At 37.0% G+C, this 21,557-nt stretch overlaps 1 protein-coding gene across 6 annotated transcripts in view; it reads left to right on the top strand.

The window, feature by feature from the left end:
• Positions 1–21,557, top strand: part of GRIK2 (glutamate ionotropic receptor kainate type subunit 2) — a 610,542-nt gene that overhangs the window by 243,448 nt on the left and 345,537 nt on the right. For all 6 annotated transcript variants that reach the window (XM_058660446.1, XM_058660434.1, XM_004580353.3 and 3 more), the window contains 2 exons: positions 14,293–14,474; positions 21,350–21,403. In XM_058660446.1, the coding sequence (XP_058516429.1) occupies positions 14,293–14,474; positions 21,350–21,403 (236 nt within the window). The remainder of the gene's footprint in view (positions 1–14,292; positions 14,475–21,349; positions 21,404–21,557) is intronic.

The following is a 21,557-nucleotide window of genomic DNA, read 5'->3' as shown; positions in this document are numbered from 1 at the left end:
TTCTCTTCTCTTCTTTTTTTCTTTTTTTTTTTTTAATTGAGGAATGGTTATACTTGCTCAATGAAATGGGCCAGATACACAAAGCCAAATACCATATGTATTTTCTCATTGTAACATTTAGTATATATGCACACACAAAAATATATGCATTACACAGATGATGGACAGATAATACAGATGATGAAAGAAATTTGGATACCAAGTTATTTGGTATATGGGTATGTTTAAATGTTATTTCCTCCAAATTTTAGCCCTCACATCCAACGTACTTTTCTTTCTTCATGTTATGTTGTCCCACTAATTTCTTGTGATGTCACATTTATATGTTTACTTCTGTTTTCAACAATTTAGTATATATGTGAATATGTCTTTTATTTACAGATTACATGAATAGGACATAATTATAAATTGTTAAATCTGTGCATACGCATTGAGTTGCTTGAACTTTTCTGCATTATTAGAAATATTTTGAAGGGGAAAAAGCTGAAATGAAAAAGCAGATTTGAAAGTGAAGCAATTGGGCTTGGCGGCGTGGCCTGGTGGCTAAGGTCCTCGCCTTGATCCCATATGGCCGCTGGTTCTAGTCCCGGCAGCTCCACTTCCTCTCTGTCTCTCCTCCTCTCAGTATATCTGACTTTGTAATAAAAAAAAAAAATAAAAATAAATCTTAAAAAAAAAAAGAAAGTGAAGCAATAATGACATTTGTTCAAGAATTGTTACTCAGAAATAAGTTTGCATCTTTTTGTAAGATTTATTTTTATTGGAGAGTCAGATTTACAGAGAGAAGGAAAGGCAAAGATCTACCATCTACCAGTTCACTCCCCAGCTAACCACAACGGCTGGAGCTGAGCCAATCTGAAGCCAGGCGCCAGGAGTTCCTTCTGGGTCTCCCATGTGGATGCAGGGTCCCAAGGTCTTGGGCTGTCTTATGCTTTCTCATGCCACAGGCGGGAAGCTGGAAGAAAATGGAGCAGCTGGGATTTGAACCGACACCCATATGGGATCATGGCGCATGTAAGGCGAGGACTTTAGCCACTAGGCTTCCACCCAGGCCCTAAATTTTCATCTTCGCATCAGCCATAGGATCAGCCATATTACACTATTGATGCACATTTTGTAAGCTGATTATAGAGAAAGATTTTTAAGAGCTGAAACCTGGCTTTGTTACTTAACAGCCATGAAACAAATTTGTACTCCAGTTACCAATGTCTTCACCTCATGTGAAAATTATAACAATGTTACCTTTTCAGGGTTCTAGTGGATGAAGTTCAGTCATTAATTAATGTTTTCTATGATTTTGATTTTTATATGGGCAATCCTTTTTGGTCTCTGAACTAACATTAAAAATCCTTCAGATTACAGTTTCATTTCTTGTGCAGGTTTTAGAATGCAATAGTCATGCAACTCAAGTGTTGCAATGCCTGTGACAGTTAATATCTCATTACAAATTAATAGATTGTAGTTTCAATATTATGTCAGTCTTGTGTACTTGATTAATGTGAATACATTAAGATAGCAATGTAGCATATGTTTCAGAGCAACCCAAAGAAAGATCTCCCTAGTTAAAGTCAGGACTCAAAAAATTCAACACACATTGCCTTAGAAAAGTAGCTAAACATATATTTTAACAAAATTCTGTTTATCTTAAAATAAATAATACAGAATGCATATATATATATATATATATCCTGCAACCCCCTGCAGTTCACTAAAATGCACGAAATAAGGCTTTACTCATGATGACCTGAATGTTACTCAGCTTCTTCTGCTTCTTGGCAAGGGTGTGTGTCCTTAACTGTCTGTTGATAAACTTGACGAAGTATTTGTCCTTGGAGAACTTGAGCAGCTCCATCATGAGCGTGGTGCTCATAATGGGCAATACTACACACCTCCCAGATCACAGCCTGAACATATTTGATTGTGTGTTGAAGCACCCACAGAATCCATGGGATAGCACACAGGCATAGTTGCTGTTGCTGTTTTAATTTGTTGCTGACTAGCAGGCATTCCCACAGAATCCATTTTTCGAAATACCGCCAAGGTCCTGGCATGATAGCCTAGTGGCTAAATCCTCCCTTTGCATCCTCTGGGATCTCATATGGGCACCAGTTCATATCCTAGTTGCTCTACTTTCCTTCCAGCTTCCTGTTTGTGGCCTGAGAAAGCAGTAGAAGATGGCCCAAGGCCTTGGGACCCTGCATCCGTGTGGGAGACCCAGAAGAAGCTTCTGGTTGCTGGCTTTGGGTCAGCTCAGCACAGGCTGTTGTGTCCATTTGGGGAGTGAACCCGCAGGTGGAAGATCTTTCACTTTGTATTTCCTTCTGTCTGTATATCTGCCTTTCCAATTAATAAAAAGCCATCAAAATGATTTTTCAACAGCAAAATGTGTTTGTGTCATTGTGCTTAATTCATTCATTGATTCTTGTGTGCAAAGGGGAAGCACAAAGGTATTTCAAAAGTTGGTAGAAATTTTAAATTGAAAGATAAGTTTATTTTGATGCAAAAAATTTAAATTCATGCAGATGAGGGATCTTGAAAAGCTTCATGGGGAATGTATACTGTGAACAACTATTCTTGAACCACTAAGTTATAGACTATTCTAGTTTCCTCACAGAGATGATGCCTCCACATATTGTTGATAAGGCAGATCTGTGCCCTTGGCTGTACTTAACTAGAGCAAAGTTTAATGCAGCTGGACAAATTAAATTATTTTCCAGGAATATGAGTTGCGCTGAAGAGAGATTATTTGGTTTCTGCCAGCTGCCGAACTACAAGAAATAAACTCAGAAGTTGAAGGAAGATGATGGTTTTATGTGTAAATGACAAACCAGACAAATCTCGTCTAATTAGAAATGAAGGAGTAAAGCAGAGACACACAAAAGACATGCAAGATGGTTATTATTAATTTAGCTTTATTCTTCTTTGTCTCTGGTTCCTTTTTAAAAGTAAATATGACATTCTTTTCATTTAATTCTATAAATCCAATCTGCATCATTTTTTAAGATTTATTTCTCTATCTGAAAGAAATAGATTTTCAATCTGCTGGTTCACTCCCCAGGTGGAGCTTCTTGTAGGACTCCGGTTTGGGTAGCAGTGACCCAAGCACTGTCCCACTCTGCACTGTCTTCCTAAGCCTTTATCAGAGAATTGAATGGGAGAACTAGCACTTGGATGGAATGCTGACATTACAGGAGGTAGCTTAGCATGCTATATCACCACACTGGCTTCTTAGGACTTATTCAATTCACTCACCAGGGTCTCCTGAAAGTACCTAAATTTTTCTTAAAAAGTCTCCTTCTGCTTAAGTCAATTTGAATTCTTGCAAAACTACCTGCCTGTATAAACTTCTTTGTTACAGAAAGTACAGTCTAATAGATTGGTGTTTTTTACGTACTACTATTCTTCCATCTTCACCTTCTACTGTGTTAACTGCTTATGCTTGATTCTCTGTCAATGTCAACTAAATAACTCACAAGACTTTATAATGTATCATATTCTCATGTCAAGGATTTTTATACGTGCTGTTTCCTCTTCCTTATGAAATTTACCCATCTTCACTTCAATGCCAAATCTTAGACATTCTGCCTTCCATCTACTTTCATTATTTCTTGGTGATGCCTGCATTATTTTATCTAATTCACTGGAGAAAATTTGTCTAACTGCATACTATCCTGTATTCTCACAGTAGAATATATCTCCTCTTTACATTTTGTGTTTCACTTCTACATTTCCTAATTCAAATCACACAGCATATGTTGTCATATTCTTGATAGATTCACACCTATTAGCCAGTCATAAGATGTGTTGCATCTTCAGTGAATAAAATCACTGAAATCTTTGGTGTTAATGTTTTTTTATTCTGGATTAAAAAATAAAATAGTATTTGACTTCCTGAAGAATCACATTCTACATTGCATTCTCATCAGCACATGGAGGTTCTGGTCATTATTATTTCTTAAGGTCCAGTCATACACAGCTTCTTATGCTGTGTCATCAGTGCCATCTGCAAACCATATTTGAAATATTTTGTGGCAGGTAAAAACCAATGGTAGTGGCATCCTGGGGCACAGCCAAAATGAGAGCTGTGAGGGTTCGCTTGCTGCTTCATAATCGCACTGATCTGGACACAAGTGGGGATTAACAGACGGCAGGGTACCCAATCAGTCACTGTCTGGAGAGCTGAAGTTGGGTTATCCCAAGCTGAGAGGGCAGGGTGAATGTCAGAACAGGTGCACAAGTGAGCAGGTTGACAAAGGAGCTTGCAGTGTAGCCATCAGAATTGAACAATGAGGTATGAACACTGAGGGTGAATTAGGGACATTGATACCAGATGTGTTGTGTTCAGAAGTAAGGAGAGGAGGGAACAGAACTGGTCTGCATAAGAGTTGTTAGTTTACATTTGTTATAGTGGTCCAAAATTAAACACTTAGATAGGTTTCTTTCACTCTTAAAAGTAAGTCCTGATCTGAAAAAAAAATCATAGTGACTTTCACTATAAGCAACTGTTTGTCAAAATATTTGGAATTGTCATCACAAGCCAAAGTGCAGTTATCTGTGAAACATTGCTGTGATGCATGAGTTGTGTTTGTTTATGTGTTTGTCTAGCCAGAATCACCTCTGGGGAATCTTCTTAGCCTCCATGGTTCAAGTGAGGCTCACTTTCTCCTCCCACTGCCAACTGCCTCCATAGGGGTAGGCATCAATCCTCAACTACTCTGCCGCCATGAAATTACTTCCATCTGGACCAGAGATAGTACTTCCTAGAATGTTGACAGAACTTTTAACAATTAGGATCTTTTGCCAATCGTATGTGCTACGAAGTGGAAAAAGGTGAATGAATAATTTAGGTAACAGAGGAAATGAGAACCAAGCAACAAAGAAAGAATTCCTGGCTTCAGTACTTTCTGGAGTTTATTTTCAGTTGGGGAGAGAGGGAGTTGCTTTTTGGTGTAGTGTAATATGAATTGAGCATATGTGTATTATTAAGGGAGCCCTGACAAATGCAACTGTCTTTTCAACAAACTGTCAAACTTTTTACTTACTGTGTCTCTTGATATTTGTCTCCTGTGTGCATGACCTATATGGACACGATAAAGAAAAATTAAATGATAGTATGGGTGTATTGCTGGATCAGCCTTCAACAAAGCCATTTAATATGACTGTGCCCACAGTAAGCATAGCTCTGAAATCAGTAACTAATATTGTGTCTCTGTCATGATTGGGATGCAAGAAAATGTGAGTAGAAATCAGAAATTAAAATGCAACTTTAATTTTACAAGCTTTTCAGAAACTGAAACATTTTAATAGAAAATTGATGATAGCACACATTGAACTTAGAACCAGAGGTTTGTTTGTGTGTGTGTGTGTGTGTGTGTGTGTGTGTTTTAAAGATTTAGTTATTTCTATTTGAAAGATTTACAAAGAGCAGGAAAGACAGAGGGATCTTTAACTTACCAGGTCACTCTCTCTAGACGCCACAATGGCCCAAGTTGGGCTGATCCAAAGCCAGCAGCCAGGAACCTCTTCCAGGTCTCCCACATGGGTGCAGAGTCCCAAGGCTTTGGGCTGTCCTCGACTGCTTTCCCAGGCCACAAGCAGGGAGCTGGATGGGAAGTGGAGCTGCCGGGATTAGAACTGGTGACCATAAGGGATCCCAGTGCGTTCAAGGCGAGGACTTTAGCCACTAGGCCAAGCCTCCGGGCCCCCGCATTGACTTTTATAGGAGTAGTCAAGCTGGGTATACTTCCTTGAGCATTTCTCCACTGGATTCACAGACACATATAACATTATTCCTGTGACCAGGTGGACACCTTCCTTCCCCAACTCCTGCCCAAAAGGGTGGTATGAACTCACCTTCCATATTAGAGTCACTCTCAAGAACACAGTAGAAATTCAGGCACTTTCTGCTTACTTTGCTCCAATTGTGCCTGGTACTTCCTTTTTCCTGAATACTGAAACTTGGTCCAGTGGGACAGTTTTGTTTTCTGTTTTCCATAAAACATTTTTTCCATAAATAATTGTTTTCCATAAAACTCTCTGTGGTCACATTGGTTGTCAGAAGGCACAGTGACTCCCTAGAGACCTAGAGATTCAGAAGTCAATGCCCCAAATGTGTTTTTGCGATTCATTTTCCTTGAAGTCAGATATTAAGACTCATGTTTCTGCCAAGTGAACAAAATAATGGTCTCAACAGTATTTCATGTTTTAGAATAACTTCAAAGAAACTTGCTTATTTTGTCTATTATTTTGAATAGAACCTTATTTCTTGTAAATGATGTATCATATGTGTTTTTACAGTGAATAAATGTGTGTGCACCAGAAATAAACCCCTTTCAAATGAAAACAAACAAAAAAAACAGCTACTTGTGTACTGCTCTTTGTAACTTTTTTCCTGATATCCAGTCATGAGTCAGACCTTCTTTTGTGTATTCCTGATTTCTTCATCTAACTTGCCTGTTTTAAGAATTTCTAGAGCGTGACATTCATCAGAAGTATGAAATGAACAGCTGCTGGTTGTGCAAATATATAAGGGACTACTTAGAAGGTTTTTGTATTCACCAGTTTTGAGAGACCATGACATTTTGGTCCATTGTGTTCGTAGATAAAAGTTGGTCACCTATTAAGCATGATTTGGAAATAAGCCTGAAAGGATTTGCTAAAACATCAAAGTGGTAGTTTCCAATATAGCAAGATAAAATGTTTTTACGAATGTTAAATGCTGAATTTAGTTGCAGCACATTTAAAAAATTAATAAAACTTAAAGTGAGAGCAGGAAATTTTTTTCTATAAGATTAGAGTTAGGATTTGAGAATGTTTCAAGGAGTCTAACCCTTTGATTTTAATTTGTGTTGCTTTCTTTCATGCTTCTGAGAAGGTTAAAAACCACTTTGAAAGCTTCCTTTTATTTTTCTTCATCTCCCTTATTTTTAAAACATACAGTTTATTTTCTATCTTCTTTTTATTGAGCAAATTCACCTCAGTTATAAGAGATGAATGGTTGATAAAAATTTGGAGCCCTCATATTTTTCAGTGTCTGTGCACTTCCATCAAAAATCATTTTTAAATTTCTTTCCTTATTTTTATAGCATTACCATGCTTTGAACAATCTATAATTCACATACACAATACTATTTGATTTACTTTAAACATGCCTATAACCTAAATAAGACATTCTAATAAATACAATTCCTTGAAATACCATAGTTTCAACTCTTCAGTGAATTCTCATTTCTCAACTAAAACGTGGGGGCAGTGACAATGAAACGTTGACCGCAGACTAGTCAGTTTTGCATGGCTTATAATACAATGGTTTTCACTGGGAGTCTGAGCTTACACAAAGATCACATTAACTAAAATGATAAATAGGTCTGATGATTAAGCCAGGTGGCAAAGCTCTAGTTTGTAAGACTACTTAAATTGATATCTGGGTATTGCAGGGAACCTGGGCTCCCCTCCTGAGGCTAGGGGAAACTAGGCCTGCTGGAGAGGTAATGTGATTGATCCTAGTAGTGGAGAATGCCAGCTGGAGTGTGCATAAATGATTCCTTCTGGATTCTCCTTAAGAGCCAAATTGATGGCACCTTCTGAAAAGAGCAGCTTAGACCTCTGTACCTGTAAGATAAAGACAAACCTGAATTTCAGCTTAAATATGTGGAAGTCAAAAAAATAATTTTTTTTTCTGAGGAAAACGATAATGTACTCTCAGTGAAGGAATTAGAGGTAATAGAACGTTACTCATCTACCAAAATAGGGGGATAATTGCAATGTAGTGCTCTTGTTTGTTAGAAGATTTTTAGGAATCCATCTGTGCAAATTGTTTCTTTTTTATTATCATTACATAAACTAATTACATTAGGGAAAAGGGGGCATTTTAATTAAAAGGCTGTTTTAAAGAGTTATAATTGTACTATGTCATTAAATAACTTAACTGGCTGCCAAAATTGCTCAAGTAAACAGTATTTCTGAAAGCTGCTGTTTGCAAATTATTTGTATTAACCACATTTCCAACAAAATAGACTTTGGACTTTTGTGTTACCTCAGAGATGAGTCCTTTTATTTCTCTATTTTGACCAAATGACTGGAGGACATGACTATATGTAACCCATCTCAATTATCTGGAGAGATTTATTTTTAGTTCGAAAATGAAAAACCCTCTATTATTTTAAAAAGCATGCACAATAATTTATTGTATGATAGGTTTTACTTATCTAATCTTTTCTGAAGCTAGTGTTTTTGAAACATAGGTAAGTTCTAAAGGATTAGTGTTGGGAATGGTGGAAAGATGGCTAGACATCCACAGTGTGACATGTAGAGGGTAATTGAAAGACAGTGTTGCTATTTATGTCTATTTTCCTTTTTATAAAAATGTCAGTTAAGTAAAGTCAGTTACTGAGTGTCATTATACATCACACATAAAATAGTTAGTTAGGTAACCATTGTTTAAATGCCTTGAAAGTCTATTTTTGCCAAACCTCCACTATTATTTTAAGGTGTTCTAAATAATATAAGGTGTCATAAAAATTTTGTGCAAAAATGTGTAGTATCAAGAAAACTATATATGTATTTCAAAAATCATATGCATCAGAATTAATCTTTTAAATTTATTTGCTACCAACTTTTTAGGAACTTTCAAAAATTCAGACAGGAATTTTTTGGTGTAAGTGTCAGGGAATGTGGAAGTGAAAGAATCAAAAAAAGAAATACAGAAAAACAAGAAACTGCATCACATAACAAAGCAAGGGAGACTTGGAAGCAAAAGAGTCCCTAAAGGCAAGAGGTAATAAAAAGCAAAAATATAAAAATCCTGATCTTACTCTCAGCATTCCCACAGCTCTAGATTTCTTTCCTCTCCTCTGATTGAAATTCTAAAACATTTTTGTTAAAAAAAATTGAATCTGAAGAAGCGTTACGGAAATTACTTTATTATGAAAAATTCCAGATTGAAACTGTATGTTACGCAGTTGAAGACTGAATGAATACTATTATTCTATTTTTTGTATTTATCCATGAAACAAAGTCTTGAATTTACTAGACATGAAAAAAAAGTATGTTGAAGGAATGAGCAGAGACAGCACTTTGGTCAAATTTTTGCTAGTAGGAGATGGCAGTTTATCCTAGCACATCATGTATTCATTTAGTTTTTCAGTCTTCAAAATCATTTCCTAGAGCAACTGACAAAGTGAAGTCTGTTCCATTAATGCTAGAAGGGCTGCATATATATGAATGGAATTAGTAAACATTTATTGTATGTGATAGTTCAGCTGCCTGTCCACATGTACTCTTAAAAGATGTGAAATACTTGGCAGTATTCATGATTAGGATAAATTGTGAAAATAGTGTTTGTGGACATTATCCCCTAAACAGTTTATATTTTTGTGAGTCAATTTAGTTTTTTCAATTTAAAACTGTTGGGCTAATTTGTAATTCCTGTACTTCTGGTACTCAGGTGATCTTTTAAAATGGTCTTTGAAGTTTTGATGTTTTCTATCTAAATAAATATCAGAATGTCTTATGAGAAAAGATTTAGTACTATACAAAGACAAATATGACTGTCTTATCCATGTTAATCAGTGCTACAGCAATGACAAGCCACCACGCATTAATAAGTTCCTTTTTGATGTGTAAATAAATAATTTTTTACTACTATAGAGAAGAAGAAATCAAAGACAAGAAATGTAACTCCTTGCACAAAGTAACATATAAGACATATTTTTTTGGCCAGGAAGTCAAACTCCATGTAGAGCAACATTAATTTACATTCTTATAACTCTCTTTAATATTTAGTTTAATATTATGGAATTGACATAGTTTTGAGTAACCAGTATGCTGTTGATGTTATATTGGGACTCTTAATCGACTATGATGATATTCTACCAGCTCTGACTTCGGACCAGAAATGGTCTCCCCAAGAAACCGTTCAACCCATCTGGACAATAAGTAGCTGGACTCCATGCTTAATATATGTTTGCAAGGAAAGAATCTTGATTGAATTTGAACTGTAATGCTGCATCAAGGTGGAGGAATCCACCAGGGGGGAGGGACGTGGGGAGGGGTGAGGGGATTCCCAAAGCCTATGAAACTGTCACATAATGCTAAATATTAATTAAAACAAAATAAAAAAAATATTTAGTTTAATAAGTGACAGCTGCAATTTCATGTTTTTTTTCCTTCTTTATTGTAACATCATATATCTAGTCTCCTCTGGAACACTCCATTGTATGTGTATGAAACAATGAATGTAAAAGGCCAAATGATCTCTTAATATTATTATGAAAATACTTGAACCTCAGATTCCTTCTGAAAGGATGCCAGGGTGTAGAGTGCCACTGTGCATTTAATAGGCACTAAAAGTAAGCTATCATTTAATCAATATATTTAGTGCAATCTAAGATATCCTGTATATTTGATGATGAATTAGGAAGGAGCTAGGTAGATACAATAAGATTACATACTAAGCTATGTTGCAGAAACACATGAAGATGATTTTGAGGAAGTGTCTTTTTTACTGCCTTCTACTGAAGGCCCCCTAATACCCTATTTATTGAAATTGTACTTGCCAGGTTCAACCATGATTTCAAACTCAGCTATGTTGTTAAACTCAGTATAGCACCTTTAAAAAAGTATTCGCTGATAACTATTTTCCTATTAGCAGAACTTGACATGGCTCACAAAATAAAAGAGCCTTCTTGAAATATTTGAAAAATGGATGTTTACTCAATCGACATAAATCCTCTCATGATTTAGCACCAGTGAATGCACCCTTTCTGTTCAGGTGCTGAAACAATAAATCTGAGAAACTTCCCTTACTAAGCTCTCTTCTTCATCAAGTACTCTTAATTTGTTCTCACAAACACTTCTCTGCTTTGTGCACTTCTTTTCGTTCTGCTCTTGCCCTGATAACTGTATCTTACCTTCCCTACCCCCCTGTATTATTACAACCACCTCCTAATACTTTGTTTCCCTGTTTTAGCTCTTCTGATCTGTCCTCCATGATTTGAATGATTCTTTTGAAATACGCTAAGTGGGCACGTGCCACCACTCTTAAGCTAAGGTCTCAGCACTTCATAGACATTTGTGAGTTCTTCAGCAGTCTGATGCCCACTTCACCAACTGAACTTGTCAACGCTCCTTTTCCCTCCTTAGGGTGTTTTGTGGATGCTTTCTCACCTCTTTGCCTGTATATGAAACCTAATTCATCTCTTACTCATTGTTTACATTCTTTCCCTTTTTATTCTAATGTTAGCTTCCTATCACTCTTCATTGTAATTTCTTGTTTTATAACCTTCATTTTTTCTATATAGATTAGTGTTGTATGGACAAGAAATTTGTCTATTTTGTCTTCTGCCTTATCTCCAGTGTGTAGAATAATATGTGAGCTACAGTAAGAATTTAGTACATGTTTGAGTAAAGTATCTTTTAAAAAACATACATATATATTCATCAATGAGGTGTCTTTTTTATCTTTTTTTCTGTAATCAGTTGTGTTTATTGTTTTTAGACTCAATTTTCTCTGTGGAAAAATTAGGAATCTTTCTTTGAATTCATGCTTTGTTGGTCTTTTTATTACTAGTTAATGTAAAACAATTGCTATCTTTTAGGAATATTATGCCAAAGTCATTCAAAAGAGGGCTTTCAACTCACATTCATCTAAAACCAGGACACCTTTGGAAAGTGACTATTCTTTCATGTGCAAGGAAATCACCTAAGAAGGTTTTTAAAAATATTTGTGAATGAGAATGTTTCTCTAAAAAGTAGGAATCAGTTGTTTAGATTGTGTCTAGCTTCAGAGATTACTGTTATGCCTAAAGTTTGGAAATTCAGCCTTTCTGTAAGAATATTTTGATTTATTTACAAAAAGTATTTAAGCAATACTATTACCTTTTAATGTACTCTGATTTATTAGCAGATTGTTACCATGTTCAAAGAAATGTATTACTTTCTATATGTTTTTTGATAATGTCATAGCATCATATTAAACTCTACTGTGATAAAACAGGTGTTATAAATAAGTGTTCTGTGGTTCAGTGTTAATAGCTGCTCTTCTGTTACACATAATGATTCCTTAGAGTGATTTCTAGCATGTAGTGGATACAGGAAGTATTAATTAATTACTTGGTATTTTACTGCTGTTAATAAGTATTTAATCTTTAAAAGCAAATGGGATAATAGTTTTATACTGTCTGACAGTAGGATTTTAAAAGCTGACATTCCAAAATAACTTTACAACAAGGCAAAATTGATGAGACAGTATTTTTCCAAGTATTTTTTTAATTATCTTATTTGGCAACAAAAATAATGAAAATTCATCAAGTTGATGATTTTTCTATTTTAGAAGTTATGCCTGTATCATCACATTTTGAACCTATTATTTATTTAACGGTTTATAGAAAAAGCCCTGGTGATTGGTATTGTGCAACAACAGGTCAAATCCCTGCCTGTGATGCCTTCTCCTAAATCAAAGTGCCAGATCAAGTCCTGTTTGCTCCTCGTCTGATGTAGCTTCATACTAATGCAACTGGAAAGATGGTAATGCGTCCCTGTCACTCACCTGGCATGGCCAATGAAATCACGACTGCTGGGCCAGTCCTGGCCTTTGGGGTAATTTGAGGAGCAAATCAGTGGATGAAGCATCTCTCCGTGTCTTTCTCTCCTTTACTCTGTCATTCTTTCAAGTAAATAAATAAATAAATAAATAAATAAATAAATAAATAAATAAATAAATAAATTTTAAGAAGTCCTGAACTCAGATATTTATTTTCAAGATTTCAAAAATTACTTCAATGAACAATAGATTTTTAGTCCTAGTAAGGCAATTTCTATTTTTTTTTCTATTCTGCTTTAAATAGAGTTCATTTAAACACACACACACAGAAAATGATACAGAGTTCAGATTTGTTATTTATAAATATTTTTCTTTACTATGTTCCCCATACTAATATTAAAGAATTTGGCTATATAAAGGAAAGGTAGAAATAGATAAATTGAATTACAGATGAGATGGAATGCAAAAGAAGTGTAAAAGGAAAAAAGAAATCAATTTAGACAAAAGTATAATAGAAATGGGTGATGTCTTGTATTTTCATCGTATTTTGTGTGACTTGTGTAACTGGTCTTTTTGTAAGTGCTGAAACAGGTTTCACTACTTGAGTATTGCATAAAAATTTGTCTCCAATGGTGTAAAATTTTTTAGAGTTCTATGAGACATTGAAAATATACCAATTATTTTGATATATTTTGAAACATAATCCAAAGCTACTTTTTTTTTATTTGGAAAGTCAAATTTGTAGGGACAATGAGAGACAGACAAAGATCTTCTGTTCACTGATCCATTCCCCAAGTGGCCTTATTGGCCTGGGATGAGCCAATCTGAAACCAGGAGCCAGGAGGTTTTTCCGGGCCTCCCATGTGGGTTCTGGATCCCAACGCTTTGAGCCATCCTCTACTGCTTTTCTAGGTCATAAGCAGGGAGATGGAAAAAAATGGAGAAACTGATATATGAGTAGGAACCCATATGGAATCCTGGTGCATGCAAAGCAAGGATTTTGCCACTGAGCTATTGCACTGGTCCCCAGAGTTACTTCTTTAGAAAAATGCTTACTTGAAATGCCTATTTCAATTATATTTACTTATATATTTACTTCTGGAGATGATGTTAGAACCCACCACAAAAAATGCCAATTTTGTTTCTTAATTAATTATGGTTCAGGCTGTTTAGAACCTATTTATTTAGGAAAATTATTTTACTCTCACATAATCACCACATTACTTTTACAGGTTATTCACCAGTTAGAAATGAAATACAAAATGTAATCAGAGTTTTAATAACAGGAAGTAGCTACATGGATTATGTTCATGACAGGTTTGTTAAACACAAACTAGAAGCATAATTACTGTCTCTTAAGAATTCTAAAGATTTTGAAACTAAACAACAATAAATGTAAAATATGCAATATAAGAAAGGTGTTTATGCAGGTATAATTGCATTGAAAGTGTTAAATAAGAATCATTTTAAGTCAATAAAAAATAACCCCCTAGTTCCACAATTGGTGCATGGAAGTATATACTTTATACGACATCTTTTTATATATTAATTTTGTAATCATCACTTGAAAACTATTTAATAATCTGAACTAATTTTTTAGAATTTTACAGAAGACCTAAGGTTTTGTTGAAATAATAATTTCAGTGCTATTACCACAAATGCATTTCTATGTGATGATTAATTTGGATACTATGATAGGGAGTTTTGAGATCTTTTATCTCTGATGTTCTCTTTTTCTCTTTAAATTAAAGGTCTCATACGTTTGCAAGAGCTCATCAAAGCTCCATCAAGGTACAATCTTCGACTTAAAATTCGTCAATTACCTGCTGATACAAAAGATGCAAAACCCTTACTGAAAGAAATGAAAAGAGGAAAGGAGTTCCATGTAATCTTTGACTGTAGCCATGAAATGGCAGCAGGCATTTTAAAACAGGTAACCTTAAAGTAGTCAAATTCTTGGGGTTTTTTGTAAACTCGCTTTATATTTTTAAAAAATAAAATATTATTATAGTCAATTAAGATGCCAACTCCTTCAACAGTCAAGCTCATACTTGACTGTTAAATTAAATATCGTATATTTAATACAGCATTATTAAATAAAACTTGAAAATTACTTCTAATTAATTGTCTCACATGAAGGGTAACGTAAGTATTGATAATCTTCCAAACAGGTTGCAGTTTGTATATTAAAATGACTGAACTATTATGTTTTTTAATAAGACTGTTATTTACTGAGATTGATATTTGTTTGAAATGAACAAAGCAACTGATTGGTACTATTCAGTCAGTACATCAAAGATAAAATAAATTCACTATTTAACTAATGTCCACAGTGTGATACATTACATATCTGATCTTATTATATCATCACCACAAGCAATAAAATAAGTTCTTACTTGGTCTCAGAATGATTAATAGAAGTGATGTCAAATAGCAGTAGCTGAGGGGCTTATATCCCATCCAATGATGTTAACAAATAATCATTCCTGGATAAACCACTGCCTGTTTAAAACAATATTTCTGAATCAATCAAATGAATTTGCCGCAGCAAAATCTCCTCAATGTTATATCTAACAGCATGGTAGGTAACAGGAATTATTATTATTTCATATCTTACAGATGAAAAAACTAGAATTGTAGATTAAATGCCTTAAACAAGACCATTTGCTTACCATGTAGCAGAGCCTGAAGCATACCATAATAACAAAACTTTTACTTTTTAAAATTTTTGTTCCTATAGTTTTTAAATGTAACTAGATTGACATTAGATTGGTTTGGGATTAGTCAACTGAATGATTTCTATGTATATAATAAATTGCCTCTTCTGGAGTGTCACACAGATGCAGATGTCAAATTATATGCCATTAACTGAAACTACTAACAGTAAATGCCTGTTATAACATGGTTAGTTTATTAAGCAGATGTTTGTCCAGTGTTCCAATATCAACACTGGTTTAAACGCAGTAAAATATTTAATTGGATATAGAAAATTGCTCTCATTTTATGTTTGGGTAGTAAATTATGTGAGGTTATTTATTTGTTCTAGTCTTAGAATTTTAAATTTCATGTAATGAACAAAACAGTTCAGTAAATTAAACATTATAAAGTCAGGTTTTAATTTTTTTTATTACTGATTTTTTTATTACATTTTGGTTACACAGAGATGGAAAATGCTCTGTTCCTGGACTGAGTAGCACTCGGTTTCAATGAGCAAGCTTTGATCTGCTTTTTCTCTGCTTCTGACAAGTTTATAAGTGGTCATCTATCTTTGCTCTAAAGATTAAACTCTAACTCGTTTTGCTGACTGAAAGTTGACAATGCCCCATAACAGGATTCACTTTCCATTAGATTTACCTGCTATTTTATCCTTTTTTTTGTTTGTATAATTGGCTCTGTTTACAGAATAAGAATATAAAATTTAAGTATATGCGACAGATAAAATACGTATGTTTAGAAATCTAGTAAATTGCAAATGAAAGCAAATATGAAAGGTAAAGTCAGAATGACTTTATTATACAGAATGCTTTGTCTGAGATTTCTTTAACACTGGCAGAACTTGTATTTTATGATCTTTCTAAATTTAGCTAGTCCAGATTGCACTTATCTCAAATATGGATTTCAGTTATTATAAACGCAATTCAAAAAAAGCAAATAGTTTCCTTCTAGTACCTGCAGCTGTGTATTCAATATGAAGTTATTTTATGATTTAAGTAAATGTTTTTGAGTTTCTTCAACCTTAACTAATCTTGGAACTCTAAAGACATGATACAGGAGTTGAAGAACAAAAACAGAGGAGCTTTCAGCTTGTTTGGCTTCACCAAAAATCAATATCAAAAGTAGAAAGAGAGTTGGGTCTGATCAGGCTTGCCTCATTTCTTTGATTCATTTGGCTTATTTAAACTGAGCTTTTATTAAATATTGATTGACAATAAAATTGAAAATTTCTTGCCTGAACACTGTTAAAAGTGAGCGGAGTTGAGGCTATTTTTTTTTTTAAGATTTTTCTTTTATTATGTTTTTGACAATCTTTACATAGTTAATTACAGTAAAAAGGTTCAAGGGCTGTAGGAAAGTGGGTAAGACTATTATTTCCATATTGTTTCCTTCATGTATCTGAGGGAAAGGGGGATATTGAGGGAGAAGCCCCACCCAGTTTCCCACCCGCCCCAGGTCCCAGATGTGGGGCATGCTCTGAGATATTTGCTCAAGTGGTTTTGATAGTTCATCAGTTATGAATCGCTGCCAGTCTCGCCACTCCGAGCATGATGAGGTCGTTGAAGAATCCACTGATTGACATAGTCCATCATAGAGTCTCCATTTGCCCAGTATTTCGCTGCCAACAAATAGCTGAGGTGGTTGATTGACTTGTTCTGTCTTCTGTCTTTTCTTGGTTAGCGTTCTGAGTCCAGCATTACGATTGGGGAGATCCCCAAAGAAACTTTGTGGTATTTCCAGACCAGATTCTTGTGTGTTCTAGCAAGCACAGGGCCTGGCACAGTCCATCACCCCGATCAGCTGGTGGTTGCAATTGCTGGGTTGGTTCTGTTTTCAGTCCCGACTTCCACTGGAAACAATGGGTGTTGCAGTCCAGCCTGGTTCTGCCCAGCACATACTCGGCCCTCACATAAACCAGTGGGAGCTGCACCCTAGTTGGAGCGGCCCGCAATAACCCCCACCAGGCCTGTCCCCTACCCTGGTTTGCCAGCATGTATAGCAGACTAGTCCAGTCTGTCCCACATCTCATTTGGCTCTTGTACTTGTCAATGGGTATTAAAGCTTAGTTCCATTTAACCAGCTCAACTATCCAGCCCTCAAAGATGTCGAGTGCCTCTGTCTAGCCACCCCAGCCCCTGTCCTACTTTTCGTGCCCTCCCGCAGGAGTAGTAACCCAAGAGGGAAGAGCCCACTATTTCCCTCCCAGGTTTCCCTCAATCCTGGTTTATGCACTCTTTGAGTGGTTCTGTGGTTTGACTTGACAGAAATGGGCCCCAGTGCCAGCTTCTGCCAGCTGATGCTGTGGCTAAGCCCAAACAACCCTCACCCACTCGAATGTATGCTTGCACCAGTGGGAACAATCAGCCCAGCCTTGCTTTTCCCCGATCTATTCCACAGGAGGCGCACAGGTGTTGTAGCCCTGCTAAGTTTGGTCTGCCCCCATCCCAGCCCACGCTCTCCAGTGTGAGTAGCTGTCCAGCGAGGGGACCAACCCCTTAATCCCCCTGCCGGCTCTGCACCCTCCCTTACTGGTTCTCACACGTGCTGGTTGGGTGCTGTGGTCACATCTAGTACAGGCAACCTCACCTTGGCATTCCACATTGTGCACTGCTTTTTGTTGCGACCAAACCTGGCCTGACCCACACTCTGTCCTGGTGTTCGGATTTGCCAGTGGATGACGTGAACTGATTCAGGCTGGTCTGCCCCTGACCCATGCCGAATGTGTGCCAGTGGGAAACTTTCCGTAACCTATTCTGGACTGTTTCCTATCATGCTTCTTGCACTTACCTGCAGGGTCTATGTCCTGCCAGAGGAGTTGCCCAGGCTCCTCCATCAGAACCCCTCTGAATGCCAGATTTTGCGCATACCAGGGGGTCCATGAGCCAGCCCTACTCAGTTCACCTCCTGTCCTAGCAGGAACAGTGGCTTTTCTTGGCTGGCTTTCAACCCATTCTGGTACTTGCTGTTGGATGTTTCAGCCCAGCTATGGCTCGTCCATACCCACATACAGTTCACACATAGCTCAGTAGGGGTTGAGACCTAGCCTAGTCAGTCCCACATCTACCCTGGTCCTCCAGGACACCAGATGGTGTTGGGATCTGGCCTGGCCTGGTGCATCCAGTCCCTGTCCACACTAGTGCCAAGGGAGACCACAACTGTTTCCTGGTTAGAATGCAGCCCCATTCCAGCACACACTCCCCTTGGTGGGAACCTCAACCCAGTTAGGGTGTCTCCTTAGCTCCCCAACCAGGCCTATTCCCAGCCATAGATCACACGCATGCCAGTGGTTGCTCAGACTCAGCTTGGCTCAGTCCCTCACTTGTCCTGGCCTCTGCCTTAGACACTGTGGCTTATCGTCCTTGACTCCTGCAGACCAGTAGGTGCAAGAGCCTAGCTCGGTATGACCTGTGCTCCATCCTGGTTTCTAGTTTTGCTTGTAGGCTAAGGTTTGCTCAGTTCTGCCCAGTATATCCTGTTCCATTATCAATTTACACGTTAGCCAACTGTTGTTGGAGCTACTTTGCCCAGCTTGTCCGACCCCCAGGTCTGGACTACATGTTCACTGGCGGGAGCTTGACTCGCCAGGGGAGTTTCCCAAGTTCCTCCACTTGATCCACTCCCAGACCCAGTTCTCATACATGCCAATGGGTTTTGGGCCAGTGCCTGGTGCAGTCTGGCCTTCCATTTACCGTATATGAGCTGGTGAATGTTGCAGCCCGGCCCACCCCACACCCTATTCAGGATGCACATTCGGGTGCTGCTGCCTTGACCAGTCCAGACTGTTGCGGGTCCCTTTACCTGTGATTGATGGCAGGCTCCTTGGTCACACCTAGCTTAGTCCATCACCACCCAAACCAGTGGGGCTAGAACTTCCATAGGGTGTGTCCCACACATCCCCCACAGAATCTACCCCCGGATATGGTGTTCTAGTGCTAGTTAATGTTATGGCCCTGCCTAATGTGACCAGTCTGCTGATCCATCATCATGTCAGGTAATAGGATATTCTTCTGGACAAGCCCCGACCCTTAGCTTTTGCATGAATTGGTGTTTAGTGCTCAGCATTGTTAAGTGATTACAAGTTCTTCGAACGAAGAGTTACTGTCATAGGGAATCCCAGAAACACAGTGGGATCAACCTGGAGCTACCTAAGCAGCGATTCAAAGAACCAAAACCCCAGAGCTCCCAGCCGGGCAGCCAGCAGGCAGAGCCTGGCACCAAATGGCACACTGGCCTCCCAGGGACAGCTGACCACGTACACATGGTGGCTGGAGTCGGGATCTGAGCAAGACGCCACATCCTGAGCCCACCAGCAGCCGGGAAGCTGACAGAAGTTTAAGCCCCCAGGCCCAAGGTTGCACCCCTCCCCAATCCTGTTCACCGCCCATTGAGGGCAGTGGGTGGGCCCCGGACCTACCCAGTCATGGAGACCTCCCCCCCTCAGTGTACTCACCCTGAAGGAAGCAGCCCCCAAACCCATGCAGGCCTGGGGACAGCTCACCATGTGCACATGGTGGCTGGAGTCGGGACCTGAGCAAGACACCACATCCTGAGGCCCACCGGCTGACTATTTTTATTTGAGCTAAATTGATTGTGCTAGTCAGTTGACTTGTTTCAATTCCAGATGATCTCATCTCCATCAGATTTGTTAAGGAGAAGACTCTCAGCACTGCCCCAACATACTTCATAGAATTAAATGCATAGCTTCTTAATTGAACCAGACCTTTGGGGATATAAAATACTATCATTTTGTAAAATGGAGGAAAATATATTCCAAACTAAATTTGACTCAGGTATACTCAATGTCTCATAAGATTGGAAATTTTATCTACTTTAAAAAAATTTTATCTTAATTTTCTCACAGGTAAAATGACTGCAACAATAAAATATCATTCTTAGGGTTTTTAATGAAGCTTAAATATGTAATGTGCTAGAATAATCCTTAACACATTTTAGACATTATATGCATTATATAAGTGTTATTTATGTTTTTGCATCTGAATTACCTTTCATTCCTGCCGATTACCTTTGTCTTTATTTCTAAACTTGTTGAATTCATTAAATAAAGTAAAAAACATTGGCAAGAATAATACCCAACTGATACTAGTGGTCCTGAAAGTAGGAAGCTTTTGCACAAATCCATTAGAAGCAATGAATTCTTTTCAAAAAGATAGATAATTTAGTAAATATTTAATACCAAGAATTGCCTCATGCTTTGCTTAGGATAACAAGTTCCCAGGGTTCTATTGCATAGTATAGTGAATATAGGAAAAGTTGACACGATGTATATTTCTTTATTTAAAAAAAAACATTTGAGATTATGTCAATGTGTAGAAATGCTAAATGTTTAAAGAGATAAGCATATTTATGCCTATGATGCTCTTTTAAATTGCTAATTATTGTTTACTGAATAGATATTTTAGAAACATTCTCTGACTACAGGAGAGAAGATGACATAAACACTTTGTATCATTTGAAGTTCTAATCCAAGACTCCTTTTAGCACTGATAGTCTACAATTGATGAGCACTTTGGAAGAGTGAAACAAAATACAACAATTTGCAAAAAGTATATATATATATATTATCTGTACTTTTTGAAAATATGAATCAATTATTTGTTTTTCACCACTGCTAAGGAATTGTCTCTTAAGTGCTAAAAACAAAAACCTCCTGTTGGCCTTGGTCTTTGCCTTGGTTTTTCATCAACAGTATTGTTCTCAGAAACAAAATGGTGCTCCTCATTATGGAATTTGTAATGAAGACGTTACAAATATAATGAACTAAGATGTGTTAATTTGGGGTTTTGTGTCAGATTTAATGCCTCCTATCCTTTGTAAAGCTCTAAGCTTTACAACTGCAAACATTGAATTAATAGCTTTTCTTGTAAGATAGTTTTAAAATTCCTTCAGTAGCCGCTAATCTTTAATTACTAGGAAAATATTTAGTTTAGTCCAATTTGATGTACCATGAGTAGTGTATGTTGATTCCTCATTTGATCCTGTGATTTTGTTCTCATATGTCTTATGGACATAATGTATTTCATAAAATGTGTACCTTTAACAATAGCATGCTTACTGATCCTTTTCATTTTTAAGGCTTTAGCTATGGGAATGATGACAGAATACTATCATTACATCTTTACCACACTGGTGAGTAATTGATTAAAACAAAGTTTGATATGATATTTGAATGTGTTTTCGATTTAGTATAGGCAGTATGACTGACACCTTTTCAGTTACACCTTATTGCATTTTAAAAATGCTGAAGAAATTAGCATCAGAAAGGACTGAAGACTCTTGGTGT

Source organism: Ochotona princeps, chromosome 1 (assembly GCF_030435755.1).
Source record: "Ochotona princeps isolate mOchPri1 chromosome 1, mOchPri1.hap1, whole genome shotgun sequence".
In the NCBI taxonomy this organism is placed as follows: Eukaryota; Metazoa; Chordata; class Mammalia; order Lagomorpha; family Ochotonidae; genus Ochotona; species Ochotona princeps.
The sequence above is the reverse complement of the archived record's forward strand: the minus strand, read 5'-3'. Positions and strand labels throughout refer to the sequence as shown.